The sequence below is a fragment of the Petromyzon marinus genome, chromosome 11, assembly GCF_048934315.1.
Source record: "Petromyzon marinus isolate PM22_M1 ecotype Great Lakes invasive population chromosome 11, UKy_Petmar_22M1.pri1.0, whole genome shotgun sequence".
NCBI lineage: Eukaryota > Metazoa > Chordata > Hyperoartia > Petromyzontiformes > Petromyzontidae > Petromyzon > Petromyzon marinus.
The window spans coordinates 6,691,876-6,711,168 of record NC_133677.1 but is presented as its reverse complement, the minus strand read 5'-3'; the positions used below and the strand labels follow the sequence as shown (position 1 = coordinate 6,711,168).

General features: G+C 45.4%; 2 protein-coding genes across 4 annotated transcripts in view; one reads left to right on the top strand and one right to left on the bottom strand.

Moving 5' to 3' along the window:
* Window positions 1–7,070, top strand: part of PDCD11 (programmed cell death 11) — a 38,999-nt gene extending 31,929 nt beyond the window's left edge. Inside the window, exons 35-36 of the mRNA XM_032952174.2 lie at window positions 3,865–4,030; window positions 6,362–7,070. Of these exons, the coding sequence (XP_032808065.2) occupies window positions 3,865–4,030; window positions 6,362–6,536 (341 nt within the window). The 3' untranslated portion in view covers window positions 6,537–7,070. The remainder of the gene's footprint in view (window positions 1–3,864; window positions 4,031–6,361) is intronic.
* Window positions 7,071–10,101: 3,031 nt separating this feature from the next.
* Window positions 10,102–19,293, bottom strand: part of LOC116941288 (RING finger protein 24-like) — a 39,232-nt gene continuing 30,040 nt past the window's right edge. For all 3 annotated transcript variants that reach the window (XM_032952178.2, XM_032952175.2, XM_032952177.2), the window contains exon 6: window positions 10,102–14,447. In XM_032952178.2, the coding sequence (XP_032808069.1) occupies window positions 14,138–14,447 (310 nt within the window). In that variant the 3' untranslated portion in view covers window positions 10,102–14,137. The remainder of the gene's footprint in view (window positions 14,448–19,293) is intronic.

The following is a 19,293-nucleotide window of genomic DNA, read 5'->3' as shown; positions in this document are numbered from 1 at the left end:
ACACACAAAGTACATGCTTGACTTCCCACTCGTTCGGCCCCCCCCTCCACAACCCCTGGAGGTTGAAATACATCGCGGTGCCCTCATTTGTATACTGATTTGTTCACCATGAACCGTAGATTGTTGGCGGGTGAGGGCGGCGTCCTCTCCTGCAGAGGGGGGTCTAAGAGCATTTGACATCGCTCGGAGAAGCATTCTGGCTCGATGGTCCATGCTTTGATTGTAACAAACCAACTTTTACTTGCTTATTGTCGTGAGTCATGACATGACAGCAGATCGGAGCATTATTAGTTTTAATTGCCAACATTCCTTAGGAGTTTTGTTTATGTTATAAAACAAAAAATAACCTTTTATCACACACTCAAAACATGTTTTTACGTATTGAATATTTACAAATCCTATGGTTTTCTAGGCAAGATGAAATTTTTACTTGACAAATTTGGCCTGCGCCACGCCATATGCATCTTTCTGGCTTTGCAATGTTGTATGTCCTTGTGATTTAGATATTTGCTTATACATGCTGATGCAGCAACTGCAGCTTTGTTTTCAGATGAGATGTTGACACTTCCATGTGTTGAAGGCTATTAATCATTGTCGTTTCTTGTTGACCTAATGATTTATTTTTTCGTGAGCCCTTGATGAGCACAGGGAATGCAAACGTGTGCATGGGTGTATTTAGTGTGGTACAGCTGGTGCATCTACCAGTCATCTCAATCAGCCAACCCATGGTACCTGGGTCTGTCTGGAGGCCTGTCAGCGAGCCCTTCGACACTTCACGTGGCCTCAAAGTGCACCTGGCCTGGCACAGGCGCTGTGGTGACGTCACCATCACTTAGTGGCGAATGGCGGGTATTGGGATTTAGTGCCCTCATTCGCTGTGCCATCAACTAAAATGCGTGACTTTCAGTCCTACTTTTAGGCCTCTCATCAGATGCACTTCGTGCAAGGATGTAAGCCACAGTTATTGGAATCTTGGCTTTGGTTGTCATTGGTTTTATTGGTATCTTTCTGCTGTAGGGGCCACACTTACGTCAACTTGGACTAAACTGCACGTGGGTTAACACAACCACCACCCCTCGTGATTTTCCATTTTCATCTGAATGCTCATTGACAGTTCTCTTTGCTTTGGGCTTAAAAGGAGACGCTGTTTCCTGCATACAAAGAAACAATTCATCCCCCCCCCCCATGCAGCTTTAATTTATCGTTTTATAATCAATGTTAAACTAACGAGTAGGTAATGGTTTTATTGGTGCATTTGTGTGTGTTTGGCATGGGTTCGCGTACCATCGAGTGACCTCAACCAAAGGGTCCTTGGCAGAGATAGAAAACACAATCCGAACCGCTTGCTCAGAGCACTTGGGAGCAGTGTGGGGAGTGGGGGGGGGTCTTTACCACCGCACGTCACACAATGGCAGGAAAGCCTTCAAATCTCCCATCAGCTCGACCGCCGCGCTCAGCTCGCAGTGTCGTCGGCAAACACCGCCACTGGCAGCGAGCGGTAAACAATGCCGTCAAGGCGTCGCGTTGCTTAAAAATAATCTCTTGGGTTGGTTTTTTTTTTGCTCGCATTTGCTTCTGTTCTTGGAACTTGACGGCGACGGTTATAACGTGAGCAACGTGCCTGGGGTCTCAATTGGCGCCGTGTCCATTGCCGCTGCTCCTTCTCTAGTGTTACTGTACACGACGAGCCGAGGTGGCGGGGACCGCCCCTGTGCAAGAGCTGCCCGGGATGGTGATAACGCACGGGGTCTTTGTGGGGAAGGAGGGAAAGCAAAGCAATGCTGCATGATTTAACATGCGACTGGATGCATTGTACCGGTTGAAACAAGGAGGGGGCGAGTGCCGCCACGCGCTTTGGTGTCGATTTATTTTTGCTCGACTTATTACGATTAAGTCTATTGATAGCGGGGGAGGGGAGAGGCCTTCATCCAGCACATGGTTTGATCGTCGCTGATACGATAATAACCATGTGTCAGCATTAACTGGTAACATTTAACCAGGCTTTTCTGAATTAATCATCCTAAAATAGGTCATTGTGTGCGCTTCGGTTTCTGCATCCACATGAAACAAGGCAGCCATTTGGAATGGCTTGGGAGGATTCTGCCTTTGCTCTTATGATCTTCAATACATTTGTTTAGTTTTGCCGGTAGAACCTTTGGCATGTGCAGCGAGTCTTATTTCCACTGGTTGTGAAGGTATTTCTTTTTCCCTAAACTAATTTGTGTTCATTATTATTGGTAGTAGGTAAATAAAGCAAATAAAACCGTACAAATAAAACCAAAGAATACAAAAGGAGATGTCAAAATTGAGACAAATAATCCATTCTTTACTCGATTTGCTGGTTGAGTGACTCATTGCAAGCTTCCATCTCGCCATAAATCTGTTGTTGGGTGGTCTGTAAGGCATGATGAGGTCGCCGTGCGGAGGTTGTGATGTCGTGGGCGTTCACAGGGAGCAGTTGTGGCTTGGTGTAATTGGCAGTCCCCCCCCCCCCTAATTTTTGCTTTTGGGTAAAAAGCGAACTTTCATATCTTGATATTAAAATAAATACAAGCGCCAGCCAATAGACTTTCCTATTCTTTGGGTCTTTCGGTACAGCCACGTAGATAGAAAAATAATAAAATTATAACAATATCACGACAAGCAATCGTCATCAGGTGAAAAATATAGCGGGAGCGCTGCTATGGCGGCAGGGTGTTCTAAAGGTTTCGGTTTTATAACACCCAGCCTTAGCAGCGCTCCCGCCATATAGTTTTCCTGCCTCAGCAGCTCTCCCGATATATTTTTCACCTGATGACGATTGCTCATGTTGCGATCGAAACGTCGTGATGTTATTGTTTTATTTATTTTATTATTATTTTAATCTACGTGGCTTTCTCGAAAGACCCAAAACATATGAATTCCTGCAGTCGTGAAAGCTTTAAGTCAAGATTTAATAGACTTTCCGAAAGTCACAATTAGACATGAATAGCTTCCGTTCGATATCAACATTACGTTTACAGGTATATTACGTGGATGAATAATGTATATTTGCAGAACGGAAGAAATAAACAAACAGGCTGTGGCTGTTAAAATCGCCGTAATGAAATGCATCACATTTACATTCGGCGACTTTACAAGTATCTGCTTTTCTTCCACTTGATTGTTGTACATGACCATTTGTCAGTCCCCACTGCTAAATGTGTGCCTCGCTGCCCTTTCACGGCACGTGGGGGGCTGTTTGACCATACGCCGCCCTCGCCCTGGTCAGTGCGTGTCGGTGAAGGTGGGGAGCTTCAACAATGAGAGTCTACAAGCCCAGCGCAATCATTTTTGTACCAGCCTCCACGTTGGGCCGCAAGCCCTTTGACAACCTGTTTGTGCACCGTGGTCACCCATCCACACACTATCCAGGCTCAAATCCGCTGAGCTCCCAAGGTCTCAATGGATCGGGCGCATGGAGACTGATTTATCCTGGTGTGGTCTGTGACTGTTTTTGTTGTTGTTTAGCTGCCTTGCCCACTACCTTGCATTTCACGTTGAAAAATTGTCAGGAATACATGTGCTTAGGCAAATTGTACTTATATACTTTATTTATGTATTGATGTATTTTTCATGACCTGCTAACCTTTACTCTTTTGCACTCGTGTATCGTTTTTTTTTTGTATTGTTTTGCTGTAACTTGCTGACCTGCCCCGACTGAACATCTGTGAAAAAGAGCTTCTTAAATCAAGATTTCCGATTCCGATCGGTGCCCCTGTTTAGATCATCTTCAATGACGATTCTTCCTAAAGTGCACATTGCTGTGTTGCTTGAACTGTTATTTATTAATGCTGTCTTCTGTCCACCCACTCAACTCCCACCACCTCCCTGAACCTGACCCAGATGTGGACGTGATCGTGAAGTTCGCGCAGCTTGATTTCCGCTCGGGTGAAGTGGAGCACGGAGTGGCCGTGTTTGAGAACACGTTGAGCAGCTACCCGAAGCGCACGGACATCTGGTCAATCTACATTGACATGCTGGCCAAGCATGGCACCGCACAGCAGATCCGGCAAGTGATTAACACGAGCGCCCTCCTCTCACACGCACACCGCTCACCGACACGCGCAAAGATGGAATGCTTTGTTCCAGCGCGCAACGCCCAGGCTGTCGGGCAATAATTTTCAGTCATGGTGTATCAACGGCTGGATGAAGGCCTTCCCACCCCATTACCGGTCCTCACGGTCCAGTGCTGCTACCTCTTCCGTCTCCTGCAGCTGAACTGATTTTCAGGCTCCATCTCCGCAGTCGTTGTTTCTTGGATGCGTTCTCATCTTTGGCTGCCATTCTTTCACAAGCCTGGTCCGTCGGGCGTCATCTCTTCTCTGTGTTCTGCCCAATTCCATTTTGCTTTTAGGCGTTGTCAATGTGATGTCTCTTGTCTTTTTCCCTGATCCATTTGTCTGTGTATCCATGCAATTCCTAGCATGTTCATCTCCATGCTTTTTTGTTCACTGTTCAGCTTTTGTGTTCCGTTTCGTTTATCAGTGTCCATGTTTCCGTTTCCTATGTCAAAGCCAGCAGTATGCACTGATTTAAAACTCTCTTCTTAAGACACATCAGTATGCTACTTGGCATTATCATGTAAATAACCAAAAAATTATGATGCGCTTTCATGAAGGATTGTGGGTATCAAATAGGCAGGAGGTTGTCCCTCTGCAAAAATGTTTAATTACATTTCAGTCCATTGGCCTGTCTGACAGCATTTGTGTATGCAGAATAATTCTGGACTGCTTCAGTCAGGCCATTAGTTAGCCATTTGTGATCCTGTTAACCATTTACTGTCCTGATGACGTCCGTGTACGTCATCGGGACAGAACCGGAAGAAAAAAATAACTATCAGTTCCAAGGCTCCCACAAGGCCATGCGGGAGGGCGTGTGTGGCACTGTTTGGAGCCAGCTATCATAGAGTGCGGTCGTGTCGCTGCTGTTCCCTGCCTTATGTACAATGGCTTTAAAAACAACGGCGCTATCCCTCTCTAAATAAAATTAACGCTGAACCGCTTGTGCGTTCTGAGATTCAGCGGTGAACGGGACCCACCCTGCAACTCGCATTTGTCTCGGAATGAGAAAAAAGGTGTTAAGAGCAATCATCTCTTTTTGCAAGGAAGCAGTGTAAATTTAATTTGATTAAACGGGAGAATCGGGCTTCACAGGGACACGGGGGATCACGAACGCAAGTGCAGATATAAACTGTGGGGAGTTTTACAGCGTGTTCCATAATTGGGTACACGTACCCTACCTTTACCTTGTGCTTATTTAGTGCGTACATACTCCTGCAACCAACTCGCTTCATTCCAAGAGCAAAAATTCTGAAACAAAAATGTTTAAAGCAAGAATAATTTGAAAAGTAGGCTGTGGCCCACCTTAAGATTACCTTCTTGTAAAACATTCACCTTTCATCATCGCCGGTCATTATTTCTGTTTCTGTGATGGAGTTTCTTTGTGATGGCATTATCATCGTTCCACACATCCGTGGTGACGATATGGGTGTGGGCTGCTGTTGTGACATTGCACTCAGATTGGCTTTGGGTATGTGTAATATTATTTGATTGCAGTGGTAGCATCTTGCCAGTGACATTCAAAACTGCCCAGCGTGTATTGGCTCCGTTAACTACAGCCATACCTCTTAAGTGCAATGTTACTTTGAACTGCTCTGCAACAGCTTACAAATCTGAGAGTTTCTTAATACGAATCTTTCCAAAACGTATTCTTTCAAAAACTCGTAGTTTTTATTCCAAAATTAACAAGAACTGCATTTCAGTTTCGTGGTGCACGTTACATACCACCCCCTCGCGTACCCCAAATATCACATGACCGCTCGTTCACATGCAGCAACATTGCGATGTGTGCTTATAAGCACGACATATGGATGTCACATATAAATAATCCGTTCTAACGTCGTTGAATGTCCCTCCTCCCTCCACCCCCACCCTCCGCCCCTCCCTCCCTCCCTCTTGTCCATCCTGCAGTAGAAATGGCTCCACCAAAGTTAGTTGATCGGCAAGTCACGTGCCATGGGGTATAGCCATGTGGGCACTCTCACCACTTTCACGGCATCTGGGCAGCGTGGAAGAGTAGGCCAAAACACCATCCGGGGGGGGGGGGGGGGGGGGGGGCTGCCTAGAGCACCCTCGCTTCAGTGGAAGCCCTTTCCGCCACCAGTTGCGGTAGCCAACAATTTGCAGGGCCGCGCCTTGATTCTGTACCTGGGCTTAACCGTCCGTATGCATGTTGAACTTGTGTCGCACCGTGCGTCGCCCAACCGTGCTCTTGTCGGAGGTGTAGCGATGCGATGACATGGTTTGCGTGCGCGCGCACGTGCGTCGTGTTCGCCGTGCAGGGCCGTCTTCGAACGCGTCGTCCACATGAACTTCTCGCCGAAGCGGATGAAGTTCTTCTTCAAGCGCTACTTGGACTACGAGCGCAAGCACGGCGATGCCGCGTCCGTACAGCGCGTGCGGCAAAAGGCCCTGGAGTACGTGGAGGAGAAGAGCAGCGTCGGGGTGAAGAAGTAGCCTCCCCTCCCCCGGTGGCGCGTTGGAGCGGGGGGGGGTGGGGGGTGCGGAGAAGGTCACGTAACTTTCTTTTTTTTAACGTAAATTATACCGTGGCGTAGAACTCGACAAGCATATCTGTGCCAGCTCGTGATGATTTGCCTTGGGGGGGCTCGGGGGGGGGGGGGGGGGCGGCGGTATGACATCGTGGGGTTAACTCGGATAAGGTTGCGACATAAAAATCATTTGTATAATTACAAGGATGTCAAATACGTTAAAAGAAGTAACGTTTTCAAAGGCCATTCCGAAAGATTTCCCCGCAGCGAGTTGTCCAGAGCAGTGTTCACATTGTTGTCATGTAATATACTTGTGTGTGTGTGTTGGTACCTTGCTGGGTTCGTGGGTTCATAAAGAGATCTAAATAAAAGGATTTTTTTTTCCCCCGAACACGAAGCCTGTGTTGTTTCAATATGGAACAGCGTGATTCGGACAGCAAGAGTTCTGATCTTGCGTAGATTAAAAGGCCATTGTGTGTAATAAACAGTTATTATTTTGGCTTGTATCACTGTGAGTGTTACTTAACAGGCATTACTTTATTTCCGATTCATCAATACAACAGTAATCATTTACAGCCCTTGTTCAATCTGCTGCTGAATGAAGGCCTCCCCTGTGATGTGTCAGTCCTGAGTAACTGATAATTACTCTGATCAGCGTGGTTGGCTACCTACGGTGCGAAAGAAGTTCATGACACATACTTGAAGGGTTGTTTTCCCATACTTTACCAATCTGGTAAGTTTGATTTGGTGAAATGGCAGGATGATATAAGGTGAACTCATCCATCAATCAGTGATGTAAGCTATGACCGGGAATTGAACTCGGGGTGCCGGGCTCATAGTGCAGTGCACAAACCTCTGCAACAGCACTTCCCTCTATTCTTGTAGACTTCTCTGTCAGTTTTAATAATTAAGATAAAAAGTACAAATTAACCTGTACAATCTGTTCCACTTGCCTGAAGTTGTCCTTCCTCCACACCTCCGATTAGCACGATTGTCAAGGTACGGTGCGAAAGAAGTTCATACAATGCTTTCATGAATTCGGAATCTTGTTCTCCAGTGGTGTGACTGGTTTGGTGTTTCTCCTCTCGCCAGCATGGCAATGTGTTCATCGCCATGGTGCTTTACGAAAACTGAGAATTACCAAAGACTAATTCTTAACGTGTGGAATTTACCCATTATGGTGAGTGTTGCAATGCTAGTGTCATCAGGTCACATGCTTGGCTAGCTTATGCAACTGCTTATGGTTCGGCTTGTTACCTCTTTAATCGGCATTAACAGTGCTGTGTTTATAAAATCGGTTACAAAATGTCCTGCCATTGTTGCTGGGATCTTAAATAGGCCTGCTGATTGCTTTTTAAAGCGGGATGTCATTCATCCTTAAATCTTTTTTTAAATGTTCAGATTTAAGCCGAAGCACAGCTGATATGATGTAAGGCTTTGGGGCAACGTGCTACTTGCAGCAGCATCTTATAGAGAACCTTTTGCCTAATGCCGCGATATTGGACAAGGCTCCACTGGGTGTGAAGTTGTAATTGCAAATAAGTGCCTGGGAATAGTGTCATTGTAGTGCATTGCAGCTAATTATGAAACCCGCTGCTCTGTTTAAACACGATTGGTTCGTTCGATGAATCTCTGTGGCTGCAGATTTCCACTCAGTCGGGGCGCTTTCTCGGCTGTGTCATTTTGCTGCACACCCCCCCCCCCCCCGGCCCTCCACAGCCTCACCGTCGTGTTGGGATGAGCTGTCGTTGGCCAGAAGTGTCGAACAATTACGTTGGAAAATGTTGAAAAATGCTCGTGTTGAAGCCCTTTAAGTTGTATGCATAAACATAAATTAACGTTTGTAAATTCCTCAAAATTGGGGTTCTTGGTCACATTAAAGGATATTATTTGTAAACAACCGCCTTGCTTATTTTCTTTTTCATGTGCATAAAAATGTAAATCCTTATCATGAGCCTATCCTGGTGTGTGCCCGTGACCAATAATTGTTTTGAAATCTGGCTCTTTGTAGTGAAGATTCTCTCATCTCTTGTCCTAAACGACATCAAAGCTCCCGCGCTGAACGACCACGCGTTGCTTTGGTTCCATGCGGTTAAAAGTGGTTGGTGACATTCAACCGGCATCCAGTTCCCATTTGCAGTTTTGAATCTTCGGCGTTAAAACTGCGAGCAGCCTTGGCCCCAATTCGAATCTGCCCGCGTATGCGACGCGGGTCTCCGGGCCAACTTTGGTGGGGCGCCCTGCCACCGGCCCGCCTCTCCGATGTCGCATATCGTGTGACAGGGTGACAGCGTGACAGGTTGACAGGGTGACATACCGAGCGCAAGCGCCGCCAGCGTGCATCGGCTATGGCGCCCTCGCCCGCTGCTAGGCTAGGCTGTGTGCACACTGCGGCACTTGCCAACTGGGCTTGTCAGGGTATTCTCACACTTCGGAGGATTGTGCTGGGTTGTGCAGTGCCTCCCCACCCCGTGCCTGCCTCACTCCCATCTCGTCCCAGTGATTGTGGGTGTGTCTGCACGCACAGGGTAACTGTTGATGCAAGCCATGCGGTAATCTGCGTGGATTGCTATTGCAGCATAAGGTGGCTGGTGAGTGAAATGTTTTGTAATCGTGAATGCACCCGTGTCACGTAACTAAGAGTCAAACTTGGGCAAAAGTGAGAATTGCACAATTTTGCTTTTGGCATTAACCCAACTTTCCACGTGTACTTTTACCCAAATTCAGCAGTTAGGAAGAAGGGAGCTTTTACAAAATTATAAACTCAATATGATCCTTTGTCGATGCCTATGAAAACAAATATTTTCATGGGACCGTGGCTTCCAAGGGCATCCGCGATGTCGTCGCTGGTCGCCCTTGGGCTTTTCGGTGCCACGGGATTTGTTGCACAGTTCTGTTTCGGGGGTGGCGGGGGGGGGCGACAATGATGAGATGCTCGCGCGCCCTTTACGAATTAATGGGAGTCCAGTTTTGCGTTGACAAGGTGGGGGGGCATTGCAAATTACTCATTGCGTGCATTGACTCGTGCAGGCAAAAACTCGTTCGAAAATCCCCCCCCCCCACTGCCTCTGCAGATTTCATACCCACCCACACTCATGACAAATCGAGAGGCGGATAGTTAATTGAGCAATATGAAGGAATGTAGCTGCATTGGTGTTGCGCGCAGGCTTTTGTTCATTGCGGACAACGGTGTAATAATCCGGCGCGAGTCATTTTTTTTTTTGGCGTTGGAAGCCACAGCCCCATTGCAGCAGCGGCACAACCACGGAAACTCGCTCGGCTGTTTGAATTTTATTACCGCAGGTTTAGATTTTGAGTTCTCGCATGCGTTATTGTTGCTTTCCGATTACCAAAGTGGGTTTTAGTGTGCGGAACGATGAGCGTCATTTCGGAGGGTTGCTTCATGGTGATGGGGAGAATCATCTGCTCATTTCTTGTTTGAGTATAATTCCATCGCATGGAAACATCTTGGCACAACAGCAAAAATTAAGTTACTCGCGTGCGCACACTCAAAACTGTCCTTGGCCCCGTTTTTGTTTTTCATATTTATTAAATGCGAGCATTTTTCCATGGAAACACATCATCGACAAATGCAAGTTACGCTCTAACAATACAAATCACTTTTTTTGTAATGTATTTTTTTGCCTCTTTGTTTCTTTATTTACCTAGAATCTGGTAATAAATATGTACAGGTTCGTTTCGACAAGAAACAGACAGCAAGCGGACCTCCGCCGCCACCACCACCACCACCACCAAACGGCAATGGTGCAAAATTGGCATTTGTTGAGGACCCAACACCAAAAGCAGCAACACTGAGGCACAATAGCTGGGCGTTAGCAACATACTTTCAGAGGGCGGCAGGCGGGGGAAGTAACGGCATTTTTCATCGATCCCCAGCGCACAAACCACAACGCATCCAAGTATAGTGCCCTTAAAAGCCATCCGCTACGTCCTGCATATCACTGGAGATTCTTGGTCTGGGGCCCTTTAAAAAAAAAACTTTGGAAAAACAAATTTGAATTGCACGACTGAAACACTTGGAAGAGGACTGAACCAGTGCAATTTCGCCTGATTTTTTTTACTGCCTCTCTACACTGTCCAGAAACTCCACGTGCCAGTGCAGTCCCAATTAAGTGCAGTACTTTGCACTAAAGTACTATTCGATTGCGTGTTTCACAATTGGTTTGATTTTTGGCAGGTTCAGTGGGTTCTTTTTTTCTCCTTATACCTTTCATAACGCTTTTAAATTTGTAAATATAAAAAAAAACAATTTCACAAGTGGGCTAAATTTCGTCTTCATGCAAATAATGGTGTTTCTTTTGTTATTGAAATGGGATATACCGGGGCATCCCTTCCCTGAATTAGTTCGCTATTTCGAGGACACACTGTACTGGGCATTGGTGACACATCCGCAGTACGGTGGCTGTGGGAGACTGCATGTTTCTTACAAAATTCATATCGCGATCCAGCCGATAATCGCTCGTGCCACCCCAGGAAGCGCACGACCCTTGTCAGCGTCTTTCCTTCACCTCCCTCCAACTTCGGACTTTCATTTTGTTTCTTCGTGAGTTCAGCAATGTCCTGCTTCAGTGCTGCTTAAGAGTAAGTGGGTGCCAGTACAAGTGTGAAGGACCCTGGTTTACTTATATCTCCCCTCGTGTTGTCTCTCTTTAGGCAGCTGTGTATACATTGATATATAGTATATACATCTAGAGGCTTTTTTGTCACTTAATTTTTGCACGCGCATAGGGGGCCAGTGATATGTTTTGGGGGGGGGAAATAAGATTGACTTAATTAGTAATTGAATCGAAAGGTAAACATGTTCTTTATACTTTCCCTCCACAGTATTCTTAAGATGATAGTTCTTCCCAACGAGAAGATACAGGCCCCGTTGCGGATATTAACAGCAGTGAATATTTTAGAAACGTTAATATTTACGTAAGCTAGAAGCGGGTCGTCACTAGCTAATCGGATTAAATTGGATTGGAATAGGCCTTTTTCGTTGTAACACTTGTTTTACGTGCTAGCTTGCACTGTGGCATTTCCTTTGCACCTTTAGTATTCACTTGTATGTATGGTGAACTTCCTTCGCACCGTACAAAGCCAACCGTGCTAACTGGAGGTGCCCTCCCCCTGCTCCATGTAAACATGGGCTGCAAAAAACATTCTCCAGGAGATCTCCACGCACGGAGTATAAGAGTAACAGAACCATCGGCGCACGCTGATCGGAAACTGGTATGGATAACTAAATGAAACTTCTCGCCTGTAACCCGCGGGAAAAGCGCCACCTCTAATTGATGAATTAAAGCAGGCAATCGTTTGCTGCCTGTATTTTACTTGGTCTCTGGTTCCCACATTGGATGCTGCGTATATAATTTACAAAAACTAATTCAAATTATTTTACAAAATTACTTTTTGTTCATCTTAATTATGGCATAAATCCCAAGGCCATAGTCCTTGCATATCGCACAATGAATACCGGACCTGATACATTCTTTTGAAACACTTTCATGATATTTGACAAGCTTTTCTTCTTCCTCTTCTTCTCATAGTTTTCAACCTCCTTGGACAACGTTTTTCTGAACGTTCAGGGTAACAGTCCGGGCTGGTGCTATGTTTTTACCAGTGTGGTTTCACCTGATGTAGCTTAAAAAGGGGCATTGTGTCAAATATTGGGCTTATTTCCAGACTTGAGATGAGAAACCGATTGGACTCACATTTCACGATTTAACCTCAAAAGGGGGAAACATTTTGCCATCGCTTGAAGCAGAAAATCCCGCACTGTGTCGAGCTATCGTTTACATTGTCGTGCAATAGTAAAAAAAGAAATCCTGTTTAACATAACAAAATAACACTGTAATATGTAAAAAAAATTTAAAGCTTAACTGTAAAAAATAAATTAATGATTACAATAACAAAACGAGGCTTTCACAATAAATATCAAATATCAATTTGTAGTCATTTTAACTTACAATTATAAATTTCAAGTTGTAAACAATCAGGCACAGGGTAGTGTTGCTAATTTACAAGTCTGACATTGATGTGTTTTAGAACCGTAACAATTGGACGATGATGTTATTTTGTGGTGGAAAATGTTGATCGTCAAAGTCATCCTTGCCTGCTGCTCGAAAATATGGTTTGGAAAGGAGCGGGTTCAATATTGTTGGGGGCCTTTTTGGACGCGTGCTTGTAAAGTGGCCGACGACAGGCCAACAATCTTGTTCACGGTTGTTCACGTTCAGATTTTTACATGAAAACCCACAAGAGGTCTTCCAATTCCAAACAGGGGGATTTAGTTTCAGCCATTTTGTCAAAAGAGCAACCAGGGCCGATTCAAGAGATGTTATTTCATGAAGCCAACCCTGTCACGTCTTAAAAGAAATGTTCAGGCAAACATACGCCTCTTGGTTTTTTTGCTTCCGAGTTAGAAACTGGATATGAAGTACAACTCGAGCATCAATGAATGGCACCTGTGGAGGGTGTGAACCGTGGTAATTAAATCGACCACTGTAACAGAATTGGTTCATTCCATATCCAGTCTTGCAGATGTGACGTTTGCAGTGAATTCATATCATGGCGCGGAGCAAACCAACTACTTTCCATAGGGGTCTCTCCTTGCACTATCAACTTTGCCAGCGTACCAATGATCCCAAATGATATTAACAAACTTTCTGTAGACCTCCAAATCATACATCTTGCACATCACCAGGTACAAACATAACATAATTACCTTGCCATTTAAGTAAAAATAAAAACTATAATAAAAATGTACAGTATTACACAGAATAACTTACAATAATAATGTTCAAGTCCTTATCACAATTTCCTCTGCGTTGCCCTCGTAACTATAACCACACATCAACATTTAATGTGGCTTTAAACTTTGGTGTTATTCCTTCACAGCAAAACTTTGTTTCAAAGCTTTCCTTCTACTAATGTTTGTCGATAGATAATGCAGTATTTTACACTATAATTCATCGTCATTTTCACAGCCTTGTCCTCTGTAAATCTGTTATTTTACTCAGGTCTCCATTCCCCGCCTGTGTAATTTTAGCGAATGTGGAAATAATCCAAAAAAAGGCTCGTAATTTTTACTCCCCTTTTTTTAACAAAACGGAGCATTAGCAAAAAAAGCAGATGTGATGCTGAGCAAAAGTGAGCTCTTGACGGCGTGTACCCATAGCGAGTGAGACGGGGGGAGCAACTGCAGGCGGCAGCAGCAGCATTCACAACCGGGCAACAGCGGTTGACACGACAGACCGCTCGCTGCAGCACGCTCTGCGATGGTCTGAAGCAGGACTCTTCCAACGTCCACACTGGTAAACGCAGGCCCGTCACGACGATGGGCCCACTACCACCCGCACCAACTTTGCGTTCTCCCCCAACAGTCCCTTTTAAAAACTTCACAAGTCCAAACTTCATCGGTGGCGGCGGCGGCAGCATCCGCTGCCCGTCGCGACAACCCCCGGAAAAAACGGAGCAAAGGTGCCCCCCCCCCCCCCCCCCCCCCCCCGCTGTCGAACGACGGCACGCGGTCACGAAACAAAGAATCCCTTCTTTTGTTATTCACACCACGGAGAAGCCGCCGCTGGGCCCTTCGGCCCCGTAGAGCGCCGCTCGCGAGATCCGCTGCCTGTCGACGGGGCAGCCCAAGGAGCTCGGTGACCCCAGCGCGCCCACGCCCAGGCCCAGGTCCCCGGAGTCGCTCGTGTCGCTCGCGTCCCCGGACTCGGCCGACGGCAGCAGCCGCTGGCGCTGCGTCGGCTCGAAGGAGGCCGGCTCGCCCTGGCTCCTGATGGCCTTGGAGCCAGGCAACAGGATGGGCGTGATGCACATGGGGCACGACTTGCGGATCTCTAGCCAGCGCACCAGGCACCTGTGACGGATGAGGAGGAGGAGGAGGAGGAGGCGAGTCAGGCTCAGCGTCGGGTGAAGAAAAAAGAATGCAATATACTGAGGACGGTCTTAATGCGGAACAATATGTTGTCAGGTGCTGGCTGGGAGATTGTTTTGTCACATACTGGGGAGCTACTTTGGTATGTTTTGTTGCCAGGAGCTTGAGTTCCTGGAGAAGCTGCCAGCGTGTGACAACAATGCATCCGGAACTGGAGGCAAAAATATTGTCTCGGGAGCTGAAGGAGCACATGGAGCGAAACGTCGGACGGCATGGTGCCGAACAATACGTGGTGGCACAACCAGAAAGCGCATGTGAAAGCCGTACAGCACAACCGCGAAAAAAAACTGCGCAGCAGTTACATTTCAATTGTGGTGTCGGTGGCGTCAAATCGCGAGACAAAGCAAAGCACGTTGGGAACTCTCGCGGCGAGCAATGCCCGTATTGTGGAACGGCCACTGGAAAGTTACATCAAAGACTGCCTCCGAGAGTCATTTCCATAGACCTCTTTGGCAAAAGTACACACCGTGCACAGTGTCCATCGCGTAACAAACCGGACTTTGTCGTTCTCAGAGATGGAACTCGTGTATTGAAAACCCCGATTAATTAATAATTTGTTGGTGCGGTCGAGGGAAATGTTGTATTATTTATTTTGCAACCAAATCACCTGTGACAACGGGCACATGCAGGAATTAACCTGCATTAGCGAAATCAGAGATAAGCATATCATTTTTGACCCGTGACATATATGAATATTAACTTTAAAGTATACCACATACTGGAAGTGAACCCTTGAAAAAGCACCAACATTTATTGTCTTGGGTGTTTATGAAATTGTAAGCTCTTAAAAGTGAGACCTTTAAACGTTCTCAGAATTTGTTCTGTAACATCCGCTTCTGTGGGTCACTCTCACAAGAAGGGTTCATAGCTGCTGCGTAAATTCCAAATAGATAATTCGTCACGAGACATGACGCCAAAAGCACAATTGGGTTAAAGTTTGGAAAATTATTCTTGCAGGAATAATGAGATGGATCCAACAATTATTAATGTGTGATGTTCCCTTTGCAGTCGTATTAAGGGCTATGAAATTATCACAATGAAACAAGAGGATATGGTTACTGGAATCCAAAAATAAAACACCCACATAGAGCAGCTGGCAGCTGTTAATCACTCTTATTTGACTGGGATACAGACATGTTCCTCGCCCACATATCATGGACACTGTTCGTATTCAAGAATGCTTTGAAGCGGGTAGCTGTTTAATGTGAAATGGGAGTTAGACTCTTCTGCACTTGAATACTAATATTGGAGCTCTGCCAATATGTAGGTTTTACAATTGGCAAGTTGAGCGAGTATAAAATCTGCAGGGGCACTTGGTTATAAAAATAAAGAGTTTCCCAGCAGGCACTGCTTGGATGGTGGATTTGGAGAGCTGAGACGAAGCCACCGCTATTACATAATCTCATCTTGTTCAAAACCTGCTGTCAAAACACTGAGGTTTCGACAAACAAGTAGGGGGAATTGCTTGGATGAAATGTTTATATACATTTGAGCAACAATTTTCCAAAACGGAAGTGTTTCTATTTAATGGCCACTGCTGACGTCGTGTGCCGTGATTTAGGCGTTGTTTTCACAGCAGTTCCCCCGATGCCTGTTTCATGATCGAATGTGGAGCTTATTCGGTCTTCAAACTTAGTCACTGTGTTCCAAATGCATCTATTTGACAAAATATAATGTACATTTTAATCTTGTAAACATCCTATGGTACATATGTTTTTTTTATTTAAATAGCGTGCAAGGTCAAGGTGCAGTATATAATTTGCTTGCTCATGCCACTGCCGGCAGAGGCCCTTCTGGCAGCATTGGCTATAGAGGGTATTTGGCTTAGTCATCCACGGTGGCCAGACATCTTCAATAAACGGCGCTCATTATGACAATACCGCAAATTGAAAAATCAGGAAACAGTGGCTCTAGTCCACTCTATACAGCCTTGGTTTGAATTCCAAAATTCTCATATCACTCAAGCACCCCCCGCCCCCCCCCCAGAGATACACCCCCCACTCTGCACATGGAAGATGTCTGGGGTAGTTGCCTTATAAAATATAGGAAACTTCCCTGAACATTAAATGGTCTGGTATCTGTCAGTTACGTAAAAATACAGAACTCCAGACGTGCAGTTACATGTGGTTCTTCCGGTATTGATCGTGCTTTTGGGATAACGGTGCCTTCACAATTGCAGCACCTAAACTCTGGAACTCCTTGCCCTTCGAGGTCAGGACTTCTGAGACACTTACAAATCTTCAAATCACGACGAAAAACGTATCTGTTTAAAATGGCTTTCTCTCTTTAGTTATTTTCAAACGTCTTTCTTACTTCTTCTTTGCTTGGCTGATGTTAAAGTATTTCTGCCTTTCCATGCATAGCGCCATGAGATCGATTGTATAAGGGTGCTTGATAGATTTAAATGATTATTATTGTGAAAAATGATTCTTCTCATTGTCCCGGCTATTATGGTGGTGGTATCTCCGCTCCAGGCCTAATCCCGACTAACAAGTAGAACAACGAAAATGGCTTTATATATACGGCCACACAGGATCCGTTTTCCCTTAAATGAGCAATGTTTCAAATTGTACGTTATCTGCCAAGCTCACTTAACACAGCGGTGCACTAGTCGCTTTCATTTAAGTGAGCTTAGTGCCTGAACAGATTTTTTTATGTACTGTGTTGAATCGGACCTGGATCTTATGTTTATTCAGAATTTTGGAGATCTTTTTTGTGAGCCCCCGCAATGTAGGGTAAGGTGATGGTTTTGAATGGCTCCTCAAGAGGATCCTTCTTCATGACTGGAGTGATGGCTTTGCGGATGTAGTCGGAGTAACCATTAGCCTTGAGAGCTTGGTGTACGTGCTTGAGTTCACTGGCAATGTGTTCCTGGTCGGAAATGCATTGGGCTCTATGGTAGAGTCTTGATGAGGGATGGATGGTGGTGAGAATCCGGTTTTAAGTAAGCATCCGTATGGGTAGCTTTCCTGTAGACAGAGTGGCTCATTGAACCATCAGGTCTCATTTTAATTAAGACATCCAAAAAGGGTAGCTTGCCATATTTTTCGACCTCCATGGTAAATCTGATGGCTGGATGTATGGAATTGATGTGGTCGAGGAATTGGTCTAGAGCAGGCCGGCCATGTGGCCAGATGACAAAAGTGTCATCCACGTACCTCTTCCATAAGGTCGGGCGAAGAGTGGCAGTCTGCATGGCGTCAGTTTCAAATTTTTCCATGAACACGTTGGCTACAACCGGAGATAGGGGGGAGCCCATTGGGGTGCCCTGAGTTTGTTTGTAGAAAGTTCCATTCCAGGTGAAGTATGTGTTGGTTAAGCAGTGTTTCATCAGGGGGGGTACATCAGTATGCAGTCCTTGATGAACCAAGTCTTCAATGATTGCGATGGTGTCAGGTACTGGAACTTTGGTGAATAAAGAAACCACATCAAAACTGACAAGCAGGTCGTCTGGGGACAGGGAAATACCCTTGATTGTCGATACCAGGTGAGTAGAATTTAGTACCGCAGAGGTGGTTTTTCCAGTCAAAGGCCGCAGGATTTCAGACAGAAAACGAGCCAGTTTGTAGGTGGGGGAGTTGCTAGTAGAGACGATGGGACGAAGAGGTGCATCTTCTTTATGTATCTTTGGAAGGCCATATAATCTTCGTGGTCTGGCCGCAGAAGGTTTCAACGAGAACTGTTTGGTTTGATCAATTAATGCTGTTGAATCAGAAATGATTTTGTTGGTTTTAGTAACCAGGCTGTTGGTGGGGTCTCTACTTATTTTTGTATAGCTGCCATCGTTGAGTAGTTCCTGAATTTTGTTGTTATATTCTATTTTGTCCATGATGACAGTGGCATTGCCCTTGTCGGCTGAGAGGATGACAATGTCATCTCTCTTTTTTAATTGAGATAATTCAAAGCGCTCGTCTTTGCTGATGTTGCTAGGTGGCATCTTAGCGTTTTTGAGGGTTGCAGTGATTTCAGATCTTGCTACGTCTACAGCGATGTGACCCAGGCCCTTGAGTGCCACATCGACATGGGCAATGATATCATTAACTGGTATGTGTCTAGGTGTGACTGCAAAGTTTAGCCTTTTAGCTAAATCGGCTTTCAGACCATCAGAAATATAACTGTTACTGCGATTAATTACGACTTTGTTAACGTCTAGCTTTTCGGTGTGCGGGTCCGATTTCTTGTTGGAAAGGCGGTTGAATTTGGAAATCAAATTGTCCTTACATTTGGTCGACAGTGGCAGCTGAAGAGGCAGTCATATTGTCTACATGTTCCCAATCCGATGTAGACATTGTTGCCGTCAATGATAAGTGTGATTTGTAGAGTGTCTTGTCTAACTGATCTAGTTCGGTTCCACTCCGGAGGTGGGGCTGGGTAACATGCTAATTCATATATTAATTCCGCCCACACAGCTTAAAAGACGCTGTCCATGCTTGGCAGTGTTCACTCAAGCGCTGTCTTCCGGACAGTCCTGTTTCTTCACCTGAAGAAGGCTACTTGTGTTGTGGCCGAAACATCGTGAGAATTTTATTTTATTATGTTTTATTTTTATTATTTTATTTACATTCTACGTGACTTTACCGAAAGAACCAAGAAGATGAATCCCTGCAGTCACGAAAGTTTTAAATCGAAAAAAAAACATACTATGATAATATATGCATTGTCCTTGAAACTGACTGGTCCACAACCAAGGGACGGCTTTCTTTTGAGCCTCGACCCAATTGGTGCTCGACCAGATGATGCCTTTTGGCGTCATCTGGACGCCTTTTGG